This window comes from Dipodomys merriami, unplaced genomic scaffold (genome assembly GCF_024711535.1).
Source record: "Dipodomys merriami isolate MVZ:Mamm:240054 unplaced genomic scaffold, mDipMer1.0.p SCAF_17, whole genome shotgun sequence".
Taxonomy (NCBI): Eukaryota; Metazoa; Chordata; class Mammalia; order Rodentia; family Heteromyidae; genus Dipodomys; species Dipodomys merriami.
In genome coordinates this window covers 7,117,075-7,131,774 of record NW_027203048.1, presented here as the reverse complement: position 1 = coordinate 7,131,774, position 14,700 = coordinate 7,117,075, and the positions used below count along the sequence as shown (strand labels likewise).

The window sequence follows — 14,700 nt, the reverse complement described above, 5'->3', positions numbered from 1 at the left end:
CTCATGTGCACACACATGTGAACATACATGTACATGACACTGGCTGACCCAGTGAGGAGTGCTGGGCAGCTGGGAGGTCTGAGGTCCCACGTGACTCTGTGAAGCAGGCCCGGCTGTACCACAGAGGTCTGCCTGCCTGTTCTGGGGTCTTAGACAGGGAGAGGGTGCTGTGTGAGAAGACACCTGAATTGCTGAGGAGCAGTGGGAAAGTGAGGTAGGCTGCCCAGGGTCAAAGAGCATAGGTTAAGTCTGTGGCTATAAGCTATGTGCTGTGGCTCTGCTTTCATGGAGCGGTGGCATTGAGTAAATGGTCTGTAGGGAGGGGCTGGAAGAGTACAGGACTCCAGAAAAACACCTGGAGTGTGAGAGAGGCTTTGCTGGCAGCTCAGTTCAAGATCAAGGCCTGGACAGGAAGGTCTGTTCATTTACCCAGTGCATGTGTGCTATGTAGGCATTGTGAAGGCCCAGGGACTCTGTTCCTGACCACTAGCCTGTCTTGGGCCTGGGCCTGTTGCTCTGTAGGCCTCTTCCCTCTGAGTACAAGTCCCTGGGAGACATCTCCCCAATCCACCAGTATGGAGCTTCAGCCTCTACAGACAACCTTTCTGTCCTGGTTTGCACTTAACCCTCCAGGTGTCTGAGGGTCCAGAGCTGCTCAGTCCTGTGTGAGACCTGGGGAGCTGCTGGCCTGTGAGGGTCATGACCCACCTGTGCGGAGTCATGCAGCAAGGCAGGAATCCGCCTCAGAGACCTTGTCTAAGGTGCTGCACTAGTGTGGAACCCCAGCACACCAGTCCCCAGCTTCTGTCAGAAGATTAGAACTTCCTGGAGTCACCATCTTATAAGAGTCCAAGGTCCTGGATACAGTCCCGACATATCAGGGCTGGGGCTGCAGATGGTCAGGCAAGCCTGTCCTGAACTAGCAGGACCTTGGAAACCTTCCCATTGCTGTGGCCTCTGCGGGGCGGAGCTGCCCTCTCCAGTGCAGTCCTTCTTCCTCACACACACGCAATGTGCATGGTCACATGCTTATTACATTTTGCACATTGGAACTGGACACTGTCGGAAAGGAGGGGCCAGTGGTGATAGCTATGAACATGGCTGGTAACCTGTTCTGCCCTCCTGGTAAGATTCGTGTACTCAGGGCCAGGGCACAGTGTTTGGGCACACTCTAGTCGGGGTGTCCTGGGCCTATGGACAGGATCTGGATCACCCCTTGCGGGGGTGGGGTGAGGTGGGGGTTAGGCCTGGCACTGATGCTCCTGGCATTAGAGAGGTGTGAGTTTGTCTTCATTAGCTCTCTTTTCAAGCCATACCTGTATATTCTGACAGAGAAGGGGGGGGAGAGAGGCTGGCACCTACAAATTCCAGCTTCTTGGGGGTGCAGTATGTGCATCTTGTTTAGGGCATTAAAGGCTGTGTCACTTGGCAGGATGGGCTTTGGGGCCATAGTCACACCAGCTTCCTCCATTATGGCTAGATAGGAAAAGAGAATTCCAGAGTCTAAACATGGGGCTTTGTGAAAATCAGCTTAGAAAAAAATCAGCTGACTTATCCACCCATTTTCATCCAGCATGGAAAGACAGTAGGATTCCAGTGGCATGGACGGTCTAGCTGAGTGTAGATTCAGGCCTCTATTCTTTTTGTTACAGTGAAGAGCAACTCTGCCCCCGGGCTGGACATTTTCTCCCATACTCTGACTCGGAGGCATGATGGGAGCACTGGCGAGGGCTGAGGGATGAGGGAGCCTCGTGCTGTCCCTTAAGAACAGTCCCATCCTAGCTGGGGATGGAGGTGCAATCCTAGGTCCGAGCTATGTGGGAGGCAGAGATCTGAGAAGTGAAGTTGGAGGCCAGCCCAGGTTTTTTTTTTTTTTTTTTTTTTTTTTACAGAGCTCATGAAACTTCATCTCAACCTGTGGTTGGTGTGATGGCTCATGCCTGACATCCTGGCCATGAGGGGAATCACCAATAGGAAGCACAGGTCGAGCCAAGTGTGACAAAAGACCTGTCTCAAAAATAACACACTAAGGGCTAAGTAGCTCAAAAGTACCTACCTAGCAGTTGTGAGGTCCTGAGTTCAAACCCCAACACCACCAAAATTTTAAAAAAAGCGCAACTGAGTAGTAGTAGTGGCCAGTGTCCTTGTGGTACGGAAGGATTCTTGGTCTCCAGAGATTGAGACTTCTCCATCATGGCCCAAAAGGAAAAGCCAGGGCAGAGTTCCATCCTGCTCACTCAGGACCTGGATCCCCATCTCCCTAGGCCCCACTGGGCGCAACTGCCAGGGTTCCCTACAAGCCTGCACGCAAGACTGGGGGGGGGTGGATGATGCGTGGTCCCACGCCAATGCCTCAGCTGCTTGTCCTGCAGTTTCTACCCCGATCATCTCAGGGACACAGGTGGAGCAGCAAAAGGAAAGGAAGGGCCGGCCAAGGGTTCCTAGCTTTGTCCTCTGCTCCCTGACGGCCTCACGTGCCCTGGCCTTCCAAGAGCTCCTCAGCCTCCAGCCCTCACCACAGGACCAGTTCTTTGCATGTCTGCAAGTAAGGGCCTATCTCAAGGGGGCTTCCTGTCTTCTTTGGCAGACCTTGAGGCCAGTTCACAAATGCTCCACACACACCAGCACAGATGCACGCGCACGGTCCATCCCTTTTCCCTACATCTGCACTCAGCTCTGAGATTTCATTTTTTCTTTCTCATAGACTTCAGACACAGCCAAAACACCATTTTTGTTTGTTTTTTGCTTTTGCTTTTGTTCTCTGGGCTAGTGAAAGGATGGCAAGAGCAGCAGTTCTGGAGTCCGGTGTCAACTTGATGTCTGGAGTTACCTGTCACTTAAACATCTCCAGCCTTAATCTCATCTGTAGAATGGGGATGCTCACAGTACTAACTCTCAAGGTGACATGTCTATAAGGCTCTTTGTCACCAGGCAGTGTCCTTGTCAGGAGAAAGACAGGGAGACTCAGGGAAGGGAAAGCTATGGCCTCACCACTGGGCACATGGAAAGAAAGGGCCTGGATGAGGTGGGAGCCAGGGCTGGCACGCAGACAAGCTAGGGGGCTTGGCTGCTGTGGGGCAGCGCTGTGACCTGGCCCTCCGGGTCAGTGTGACTGCCATCTTTTTTTTTTTGTTGTTGTTGTTGTTGTTTTGGTCAGTCATGGGGCTTGGACTCTGGGCCTGGGAGCTGTCCCTCTGCTCTTCAGTTCAAGGCGAGCGCTCTACCACTTGAGCCAAAGCGCCACTCCCGGCTTTTTCTGAGTGGTTTACTGAAGGTAAGAGTCTCACGGACTTTCCTGCCTGGGCTGGCTTTGAACCATGATCCTCAGATCTCAGCTTCCTGAGTAGCTAGGATTATAGGCATGAGCCGCTGGTGCCCGGCTGACTGCCATCTTTATGAAGCACAAATCTAACTATAACAAACCCTAGAACTAAAACGAAGCTGTGCAATGTGGCTCCAATTTCCTCTGGTAGCCGTTTCTGCTGTCTCCTCCTTTCCGCCTGGCACTGCAGTGACACTCAAGTCCCTTGGGACACCTCGAGCTACGTTTTTGTCAGGCCAATTGCTATTCTTCACTTGAAATCCAGGTCACAAGACCCTCATGCAGCGTCATGCTAAGTCTCCCTGCCTATGCTTCTCTGCTCTAGCTCCTTACTCTGTTGCCCAGAGTTTTGTGCAAGACCTGGTCCGGGAGGGCTCCCGGGCTGCTTGTGGCGTGGGTGTGACTGAGTGACCTGGCTTCCCACGTGCACTGCCGGTGACTGCAGGGAGAGCATCTACCCTGCGGCTGGGGCGGGCAGGTGCTGTCCTTGGCCAGGCTTGCTGCTGGGTCACTGTCTATTCTGAGGCTGCAGCAGTAGACATGTGACTAGCCCAGGTTGGAGGTAGAAAGGAGTCCAGCCTGAGCCTCCAGCCTGGAGCTCTGGGACAGCAAGGGGGAGGAAATTACCTGCCCTGTTAGTGCCCACCCAGGGGAAGTGGGTGCTAGCCACAGGGTACTGTGCTCACAGATTGTCCCTATTTCTTCTTCTTGTCAGAGCACAGCCCCTGAGAGGGGCTCCAGGGCCAGGTTCTAAGTTGAGGGTTACTTTGCCCTACGAGTCTATTCCAGCTGCTGAACATTAAGGCTCCAGGGCCAAAGGCATGAAGAGGACTGAAACACAGTGGCAACACCAGCTGTTCTCCAAGCACTGAGGAAAAGTGAAATTCTCCGTGCTTTTATGGAGCCCTAAAGGGAATGTCTACCTGTGAAAATTCTGCTTTCCCCTTTCAGAAGCATCTGTTTCCAACTATTGTCAGAAATGGTGACATGTCCCCAAAGCCAGGGCAAGAGAAGTTAAAATTCAACATGGCGACAAACGAACGCTGTGACCTCTAGCTCCTGGACCTCAGCCCTGTCTGGGTTCAGATCCAGCCTCAGGTCCAGCCATCTGGCCACCTACTAGGCATCTTCCTTTCGGGGCTGTGGGTGTCCTTTAGGCTATGAAAGCCAGACACGCCAGACTTCCCCCACATTTATCTGTGCACCTGCGCTCCCCCCTTTCGTGTTCCTGACACCTCCTTCTCTTACGTCCCGGCATTTGAACTTGGAACGTTTCTCCAGACTGGCACTGCCTAGCCACTGAATGTAATCATGGGCCTGTGGGGTCAGACATGGACATCATTTAATCAACTCCTGGTTTACAGAGGAGAAAATCTGAGGCCTAAGAAAGAGCACGTGGCTGGCCTGGGGTCAGGATGAGTGGCAGAAATAGCTATAGGACCCAGGTCTCCTGGCTCTCAAGGGTGTCCTCTCTCCTCCAGGAACTGCCCAGAGGACCCATCCTTTCCCAGCGGCACCTACGGGTGAGCATCCCCTCCCCACTGCTCCTGAAAACCCCACATCGTACCATGCTCAGGAGGGCATGGGACCAGGCCACGTCAGCCTGGTTCAGCCTATTTTGGGGGGAGGCTACCTGCTCATGTCTGTCTCTGCTCCACCCTCTGTGTCTGCAAGGCTCTTTCTCCTCTTCTTGACCTGTCTAAGACGAGGGGCCTCTTTTCTGTTGTTGGCCTGGCTCCCAGAGGTGGGCCTCACTAGGCCCTAACCTGCCTCCTTTGTATTTCTCAGCCCATCTGGATCAAGGCCCAAGACCTCAGATGCTGGTCACTGCTGGTTCCAGAATTTGCCAAGAGTGGCAGCTTAAAAAGCTTCCTGACCTGAAGAAGCCACTAGTGGTGCCTCTTCACCCCAGACTCATGCCGCTAACCCTTGTGCTCAGACAGCGAGAACCCAAGAGTTGTCTGTGAGATTGGGACATCACAAAGAGCCCGCCCCTCCTGCGTGGCTGAGGGCCAGTGAGGCTGGGCTGGCCTCAACGCCGGGCAGCCTGGCTCTATGCCAAAGGACACAAGGGATCGGAAAGGTGATGCCAGCAGTGTGCCATCCTGAAACAAAACACAGTTGCTCTGGGGTTAGTTGGCAAGTCCAAAGACAGCACTGGGAAGCAAGCAGAGGTCCTGTCCTCACACTCTGAGCACTGTTCCAGCTCAGCGTCCTCCCCGGAGAGGCTGCAAGGCAAAAGGAGCAGCGGCATTAATTTGCTGATGGGTGAGAGAAACGTGAGCGTTACCTGAGCCGGCCCCTCAGCTGCTCTCCCTCACTAAGGAGCTAGGAGGTGGCCCTGACTTCTTTGCAAGGGTATGAAACAGACAAACTAAAAAAAAAAAAAAAAAAAATCAACATAATGGAAAAAAAAAAAAAAAGATGCTTATGCACCGTTCACTAAGACTGATCCAGGCAGAAATAGCTAGATGGGGCTTCGCTGGGGCCAAGGGAGGGCAGAGGCTGAGAGACCGTGTTTAGGACACACAGGGTCTGTGCTCAGACAATGCCGGTTCAAGGCTCAGTGTAAAGGTGCCAACTCAGGCGGCATGGGTGAGCTCTGGCTACATGTTCTTGTCCCCCATTCCAGCTGGAGCAAAGCGGCCCCTCAGGAGCTTCGTGCCAGTCAGTGGGGATGGCCTGCCTGGTCACCGTGTTCTCCTGGCGTTCAGTTCACCATCGACGGCATTCACCGTGGCTCTGGGGACATGGCGTGAGGGGCGGTGTGTCATGGTCCCTATAAGTCTACAGTCTCTTCCTCATTTCAGGACAGGGCTTGTGAGCCACAGAGAAGGTGGGGGAAGGATCCTGATGGGGACAAGGGTGTTGTCTACTGTGGGCAGAGAACCCTGTGGCCAGCAAGGCTGTGTGTGGGGCTGGGGCAGTGGCTGCTCTGCGTCTGTGTGTGAGGGCACTGGGGACGAGGGGAGGAGAGATGGCTACTGGCTCTGTGACAGGGAGTCACGCTTCAGGAACCTGCAAGAGAGGGGAGGAGAAAAGCGACACAAAAGCGTCCTACAAAGGAACAGACCCGACCACAGCTGGAAGGAAGGCAAACCTTTGAATCAGGTCCTTGAAATACAAGCTGCAGGAAGCTAGAACATTTTGGTGGACTTCAAACTCTCTGCCTTCAACAACAATTTTCAGGTCTGTAAACGCTTTCGCTCTGCGCTGCTGGTTCAATTCCTTCAACATTTCTGCAGAACAGAGAAGACAGACAGGGCCAGGTTCCCATTAAGAGTTTTTTTTAAAAATTATTATTTTTAATTTAAAAAAGTTTTTTTTCAAGAAGTAGAGAAATATTGTTTCTTGGCAAGACTGGCTTAACACTGACAGTTAAAAGAAGTCACAAACATAATGCATAAACAAGCAGCCACTGGGATGGGCTACATAATTAAAGGAATAACAACTTTAAAAAGCAAAAAACAAAAAAGGAAAAACAACCGCGTCCCCCCCCAACCCAAAGCAAATAGAAACAAAAAACCAAATATGACTTGAAAAAAAAAAGATCAAACCCAGAAATTGAAAGGTTTTGGGGGAGAGGGGGGAAGATTCCCATACTGACAATTAGAAACAGAGAATACATCATCACAGACAGCTAAGAACTATGCTATAACTACAGAACAAACTGTAACGAGCTCTCCAAATGCCAATGGGTGCCGATGTATTGGATACCAAGTAAAGCATGGCATTGTGATGTAAGATGGGCTGGACATGGTTCAAAGGAATAAAAACCACAAAACCTGCAAGAACAGCATCCCTTCTGTTAGACCCAGTCATGGTGTGGGAGCAAGCTTCTTGGAGGGGGAGGAGACCCCAAGAAAAGAAGAACCAGTTAGGGCTTTACAAGCTCCTTGCCTCCATGTCACAATTATGGGGACTTCTGGGGGAAGCAAGCAAGCAAGGGGCAGGAGTTCTTCACACTGCCCCGCCTCCACCCCTATTTCCTGAGCCAGCCTCATTTCCTCCAGCCTTCCCTGCTGGCTCCACACTGGGGAGCTGGTTTGGAGCCCCCACCGATCCCACAGCAACTTGCCTCTTGGACCTTCCCATCTGGTGTGTACGTACCTACCTTTGTCTGGAGTCTCGGCCACCTGGGACTGGCTTAGACAAGAACCCAGCTTGGGGGGGCATTACACCTGAGGGTTTCAGGAGCTTCTCCCAGACCCACCCCAAAAGTTAGAAGGGAGGAGGAGGGAAGAGTGTGCCAGCTACCTGGTTAGATGGCCAATGGTCCACCCCCAGCCTCACCTGGCCTGTCTGTCTCTGGGACATCCCTGCCCTTAGCGTTACTAGGACATCAGAGGTCTGAGATCCTTAGGTCAGAATGCCTAGACTGCCACCTGACAGGTGAAGGGGAGACAATGACCTGAAAGTTCTCCTGCCATCATCCACGCCCTCCAGGTTATGCTGGCCCCAGATGCCATTCTAGAATTACCCCTCTGGCAGGCCCTGCTTCATACTGACCAGTGATTTGGGGCCAGTCCAGGGGGGCTAGTACTGGTAACCCACCTGCTGCATGTCCTTGGACTCTGAACCTCTTTCTACATCTATAGAATGAAAACAAAGGCTGCTGCTTTTGCCTGCATGGAGTGAGGAGGCTCAGGTGATGCAGCCTTGCTAGGGACTGAGGAAAGGTTCTGTGAGCTGGTCCTTCTTTGCAAGCACATGCTGGATTAGGGCTCTGCTGAAGGCTAAGGAAGACTGGTCCTAGAGAACACATCATAGGCAGGAATGAGATGGTGAGCCTGCAGTCTTAGCTACTGCCCCCCCGCCCCCAATCAGGCTGACTTGTGGACCACAGCGGTGCAGCGGTAAAGTTCTGACTGGGACATCCACAAGCAGTGAGATTGGTCCTGGCGCAGGGAGCAGGTGCTCTAGAGATCATCAGTGTGCCAAGACCGGGGTGGAGGATAAGGGCATGTGTAGGATGGATGCAGGTAAGAAGACAGGCTGCAAAGCAACCTGCCACCTGGTTGGTGAGTAGGGCTGGATCCTAAGCGCTTTGCCTGGTCAGGGGATTCTGCATAGGGGTGTACCCAGGATAAGCACAGATTTCTGGAGCGGAGGTAACTTGCCTCAGAGCCAGACCTGAAGGTGAACCTGAACTCGGCCTCCTGTCAGCTGTGTCGTCTTAGAGAAGTGGCTCAAACCCCCAAAACCCCAGTAACTAGCATCACTAGGGGTAGATCTGAGCGACTGTTGGTAAGAAGGGCCTTCCACGGTCAGAGCGTGAAGAAGGCCTAATTGGAAGGACAGAGACAGTACTGGGCAAGAGGTACTGTGGGAGGAAAGGGTGTGGCACATCCAGGAGGAGGTTTGGGGGTGAGTCTATGGGATTAGTAGAGACAGGTACAGGAGGCAGTGGCTGAGAGGTTTGGGCTGGAGATGGCAAAGGCCAGGCGGGACAGCTCAGGGCATCCTGCAGACTCAAGCAGCACCGCTCACCTGGCATCCTCTCATCCACCCACACTCCAAACAGCCTCCAACTGAATGACGAACACAATGACGTCATCGTGCGTGTGTGCATGCATGTGTGTGTACTGGGTTTGAATTCAGGGCCTTCCACTCTCTCTTAGCTTTCTAGTTCAAGGTTGTCCTTTTGCTACTCTCAACACACTTCCACGTCTGGCTTTTTGCTGCTTAGCTGGAGATAAGAGTCTCTCAGATTTGTCTCCTTGGGGCTGGCTTTGAACCAGGATCCTCACTTCTCAGTCTTCTGAGTAGCTAGGTTTATGACACTATCTTTTTGAGTGAGAGGACATAGAAGAACATGCCAGGCCGGGTTTCCATTGTTCTGGCTTTGCCCTTAAGTGGTTCTATGACCCCAGCGAGCCATCTCAAATCCTCTATGCACAAAGTGGCAAGGCCACTTGCTCCATGGGCCCCTGGTGATTGTGCTGCAGTAAGGGGAAGCCTTTGCCCTATGTCCTTGCTAAGGTAGTCAGAACCTAGGGCCAGGCAAACACAACTGCACTACCTAGCCCTGTTCCTGGATCTGCCGCCCTCTGATGTGTTGCAGATTTTCACTTCATTTCATTTCATGTCATCCTAAGTCTTAGTATGGACTCCATCCACAGTCCCAGCCCTAGCAGCTATACCAACAGCCTCGGGAATCTCAGGGTGAGAGCCAGACCTGGCAAGTAAGTGCCTGGGATTTGGGGTCACCATTCTACAGATGGGTGCTTTCTGCTCCCTATAACTTTCCTTTTCTGGAAATCTAGATTTAATAGTTGGGGATGATGATTCGCTTCCAGATGAGTTTTTCAATTTATGAAAGTGCTCACTGGGGGATTCGTTTTCTACAGCAGGCCCAGCGCATTCCAAGTATTGATCACATGGTATGCGCTTACTGCTGCCTGCGGAGTGCCAGGCTGGCAGGGAGGGCACTGCAGGCTAGGCAATGCCTTGGAACCGCAGGAGGCAGTCAGCATCTGCAGGGCCAAGTGCAAGCTCCCCTCCTCGCTCTGGTCTTGGCACAATACAAACCCTTAATTTTTAAGGTGATGGTTGAAACCCTTCTGAACAAGTAGGGTCTGGCCTGGGGAGGGCTGCAGGCCTCAGAGTGGAGATAGTCTCAGGTTGAGTCTTCAGAAGAAACTGCCTGCTGTACCTCAGAGTGGAGGTAGTCTCAGGTTGAGTCTTCAGAAGAAACTGCCTGCTGTACCTGTGCCACAATTTAGTGGCTCTAGGATTCTGGGAGTAGAGTGGCCCCGAGACCCTCAAGTGGAGTTGGATGGGCGAGTGCCATCCAACTCTAATAGGGACTATTTCCTGGCTCCTTTGGTTCTGAGTGGGGTGTATCCCCATGCCTGCAGAACAGATGTGCCTGTTCTTTGGACTGCTCCCTGACTCGGAACCACCCCTTCCCGCTCATTACTGGGACTCTCTGGAGGAGTTCATTGAGCTGCTGCTCTCTTACTCTGACTAGTCACTGCAACCTTCTCTAAGAGTGCTCCATCTCCTGCCTGGCTCCCACCAACCCTTTCCACCAAACCCAGCCATCAGCTGTGCTTAAGAGTAAACCTTTCAAGGCTGAGCAGCGAGGCATCAAGGCCCTGTGTTCTGCCTCAATTCCTGGTGGAGATGTACCCCACCCCAGTGAAACTTCCCTGTGTCCCAGGCAGGTTCGCTCTCCCAACCTCTGGCCCCTCTTCCTGGCTCTCTCCTTCCTCTTCTTTATGCAGCGGATCGCCATGCGTCCTTCAATGCCAGTCAGGTGTTATTCTAGGCCAGGCCTCTTTGCCTCTTTTCTTTCTTCGTCCTGCCCTCTCTGCCCCCTGCCTTGCCGTGCTTGCTCCTCCAGCATCCCACGACACCTTTTTTTATAGCATACTGTGCATTGTAATTATTTATGTACACGTCTGCTTCTTGCACTAGATGGTGTTTTATTTATATTTTTATCTGCAACATTCAGCTCAGCGCTTGGCATATATATAACCCATATGGTAAACTGCAAACATGTCTCTGCCATCGAGCGGCAGAGGTCATCTCCTACCCTTTGAATCTTGGCTGGACTTATGACTTGCTTTGGATCATAAAGAGTGTGGTGGAGATGACCTTGTGTGAGTCCAAGCCATGGCTTCAAGGAGATTTGCTTGCTTTTGTTCACTCTGGAGACTCCTGCTATTTCCACCACGTGAATAAGCACAGGCTAGGACTAGCCTGATGGGGGATGAGAGGCCGAAAGGAGCAGAAATGAGCCATTCTAGATGAGCCATTTGCACTACCCATCCCCTGCCAATATCAGTCCAGCCTCACCTTGATCAACGGAGCCTAGCCCGAACTGCCAAACCAGCATCACAGTTTAAATAAGTGGTTGTTTTATGCCACTAAATTTTAAGATTGTTTGTTATGTGGCAAAAACCAATTAATAATACAAAGGGCAGAAATACATGATGAACTCAAGTGTTCAGACAACTTTCCCTGGTCATTTCTACTTTGATAGTTGGGTGTGAAGCTATTTTTTTAAACGTGGGAAAATGTGTCATCTTGTCTATCTTAGGCATGGGGTTTAGTTGTGTGAAATACATTCACACATATTTGGAACCAATCTCTTTCCAAAGAAATTCTGCATCCAAGAAGCAGTCTTCTCACCCCTGGCCACCATCATTCCTCTCCCAGTCTCTGGCCCTGGAGGCTGCATATAAGGCAGACCATCTTGTAAATGGCTGGTGCATTTTACTTAGAATATCTTCAAGGTTTCTCAACATGGTCTGTAAGTAGATTCCACATTTCATTTGTCCATTCATCGGTGGATGGGCACTTGGATTGCTGCTACCTTTTCATTACTGTGAATAATGCTGCTCTTAGGCTGTTTCTCAGACACAGTTATGGGCATCTATACCCATTTTGGTCTTCAATGCCATTATAAGTGGTTGGTGTGAGCTGGGTACCCATGGCTCATGTGTACAATCCTAGCTATTCAGGAGGCTGAGATCCAGAGGATCTTGATATAAAACCAGCCTGGGCAGAAAAGTTTGCACAACTCCATCTCCAATTAATCTGCAAAAAGCTGGGCTGAGGCATGGCTCAAAGAGGTAGAGAAGCATCTGAGCAAACAGGAGGCTCTGAGTTCAAACCCCAGTACCATTAACAATAACAACAAAACCCAAAATGAATGGTTGGTGTGAAGTGTTTTCTGGCAGTAGGGGGCAGGAGAGGACCCAGGGACACCTAGTGGGGCCCTGCTTGGGGCTGCATGCTTTGTCTGGAGGAGAATGAGCCTACAGACAGACCCAAGACTAGAGATGAAATTGCAGCCAAACTTCTGCATATTTTTCACTAAATGACACAAGTTATTTGTCAGAGACTAATGGGCTCATTCCAGCTAGACTAGAAGGGTTGTCCGAGGTGGTAATAAAGAGGAAGAGATGTCAAATATTAAAAGGCAAAGAATTCCAGTGGCTTTGCAGCAGAGAAGTCCATTAAATCAGAGCCCCGAGAAAGGTTGTACAGCCAAATAATTTTTTTTCAGAGCTCAAGTAGGAACCTAGCTGGGTGATAAATGCTCCTGGTCCCATTGGTATTTATGACACATATTTGATAAAGGACCAGAAAAAAAATTATAAACTCAGAACAGTTGGGAAATATACTGAGAAAGCCCAGCGAAGACTGTGTCATGTGTGCCTAGAGGGTAATTCATCTAGGGGTGGCCACAGCTGACACTGTGGGGACAAATGGGGGTTCGGGGCAAACATTCCTGCTTCTATCTGATGCTCAGCACGGCTCTGCCTGTTAGGGAGCACTGGGAACCGAAGGTAGCCTCTAGGGCCCAGTGCTGCCTCTCTTCCACTCGCAACTTCATCCAATGTGCTACCTCCTCCACGTTCTGTTTCAAAGAGCTTAGCCTCAGAACTGATCGACCTGTGGGGCTTCCAGTTAAGCCAGAATCAGAATCAAACCACATGTCCAGCTAGAGCCAGAAGAAAGTCACACCAGACCTGGGTTCAGGTCCATTGCTGTCCCCATATAGGCAAACCCTTCTAGAAAACAAAAGTTCTTTAGGGAAGAGAAGCACAAAAGACTCATGTCTTGCCTGGACTTAAAAGAATTTTGGTGAAGGCACTCTGTGGTTGTCCTGCTGTCCAAATAGAAATATCCTTGCTTATGTAACTGAAGAGCAGAAAGTCCTTCAGACAGTCAGACCTCTCACCAGTCTGTCTTTCTCATGCTGCCCAATACTGGGACAAGACCTAGTTCAATAGTGAGATCCAGCAACAAGGGTTCTCTGTGCCTACGGCCCCTGGCCCAGGAGGCTGTGTTGGCAGGAGCAAACTGAAGAGTGCTTTCAGTCAGAACATCTTCCTCCCCTCCCCCCTGACCCCATGGTGGTACTGGGCTGTGAATTCAGGGTCTTCTGCTTGTTAGACAAGTAATCCGTTATTTAACCCCTGCCTTCAACCCTTTTTCCGTAAGTTATTTTTCAGATAGGATGTTGCAATTTTGCCCAGAGTGGCCCAGGACTGCATTCCTTTTACCTCTGCCTCTCATGCAGCTGGGATTACAGGTGTGTGTCACCATGCCTGAGTTCACTGGAACATTTTTACCTGCTTGCTTATGATAACAAATAACAATGAAAACTTTTCTCCTTGGAATATTTCAAAACCTTTATAAAATGAATGGAAACATCTTCTTTTTTTTCTCCCTTAGATCTAAGGACTGACCAGAAACAGCTACCAATTTAGTCCTGGAGAATCACCCACAGACCTAAACCTAATCATCACACAGTCACTATGATCTCACTGGAATGCTGAGGAACCACCCCCTTCCTCTTTTGGGCCCCACCCAGCCTGAGAATGTTTGGCACTTATTTATATACCCCTCAGTTTGGGCCCAGAGTCATTCTTTGCTCACAGATTCATCTTCTCTTCAAATCCCCACTCTCCAACTTCATGCCCAGTATTCCTGTTCTTTTGCTTTGTTTTTGTTTTCTCCATACCCCCCTTTCTTTTGGCTAAGCCATCTTCCACACTTGCTTCTTAGGGTCCAATGCATCCCTTAAGCCTCAGTTTAGATTCCATCCTGCAGGAATTCCTTTTTTTTTTTTTTTTTTTGGTTGGTCATGGGGCTTGAACTCTGGGCCTGGGCGCTGTCCCTCAGCTCTTCAGCTCAAGGCGAGCGCTCTACCACTTGAGCTACAGCGCCACTTCCGGTTTTCTGGTGGTTTATTGGAGATAGGAGTCTCATGGTCTCTCCTGCCCGGGCTGGCTTTGAACCGCGATCCTCAGATCTCAGCCTCCTAAGTAGCTAGGATTACAGGCGTGAGCCATCAGCGCCCGGCTCCTGCAGGAGTTCTGCTGCTACTTTGCTCTCCCCTGTGGTCCATGAGATCTTGTTGGTGCTTCAATGGTTGTAGAAGCCTCCAGATGCCTCAGTTTCTCTAGGCTGTGATCTCCTGCAGGGCTTTTTTCTCTGACCCCCGTCCCCTCCTCAGAACATTTGACATCTTGTATTGCACAAGAAGTTCCTCTGTGATTGGAACTGGTTTACTAGAAACGTCCTAGTTGGGTAGGCTGGATGGAAAGAATGTAGAGAACAAGCCCCTTCTTGTCCAGGAGAGAGAGATCAGTACTAACACTACCAGTGATAGCTCCACAAGAAGAACAATCTGCAATTGGCAAAGCACGGGCCTCATGTTTCCTTACAGGACCTAATAGTCCTCTTTTTTTTGAGTGGGGGGGAGGGGAGAGTTAATTACGTTCAGTTCTAGTGGCTTTGAAGAGCCCTAAGTCGCCTCTGTGTGGAATACTGATCAACCTCAGCAGCCACTGAGCCCAGGCAGCCTTGAAGCCCTCGGGATACAGCCTGGAGCACTGGCCTTTATGGTGGACAGA

General features: G+C 50.9%; 1 protein-coding gene across 7 annotated transcripts in view; it reads right to left on the bottom strand.

The window, feature by feature from the left end:
- The window catches only part of Klhl29 (kelch like family member 29), a 293,879-nt gene that overhangs the window by 17,167 nt on the left and 262,012 nt on the right, over positions 1 to 14,700 (bottom strand). For all 7 annotated transcript variants that reach the window (XM_070025077.1, XM_070025073.1, XM_070025075.1 and 4 more), the window contains one exon: positions 6,423 to 6,561. In XM_070025077.1, coding sequence (XP_069881178.1) covers positions 6,423 to 6,561 — 139 coding nt within the window. The remainder of the gene's footprint in view (positions 1 to 6,422; positions 6,562 to 14,700) is intronic.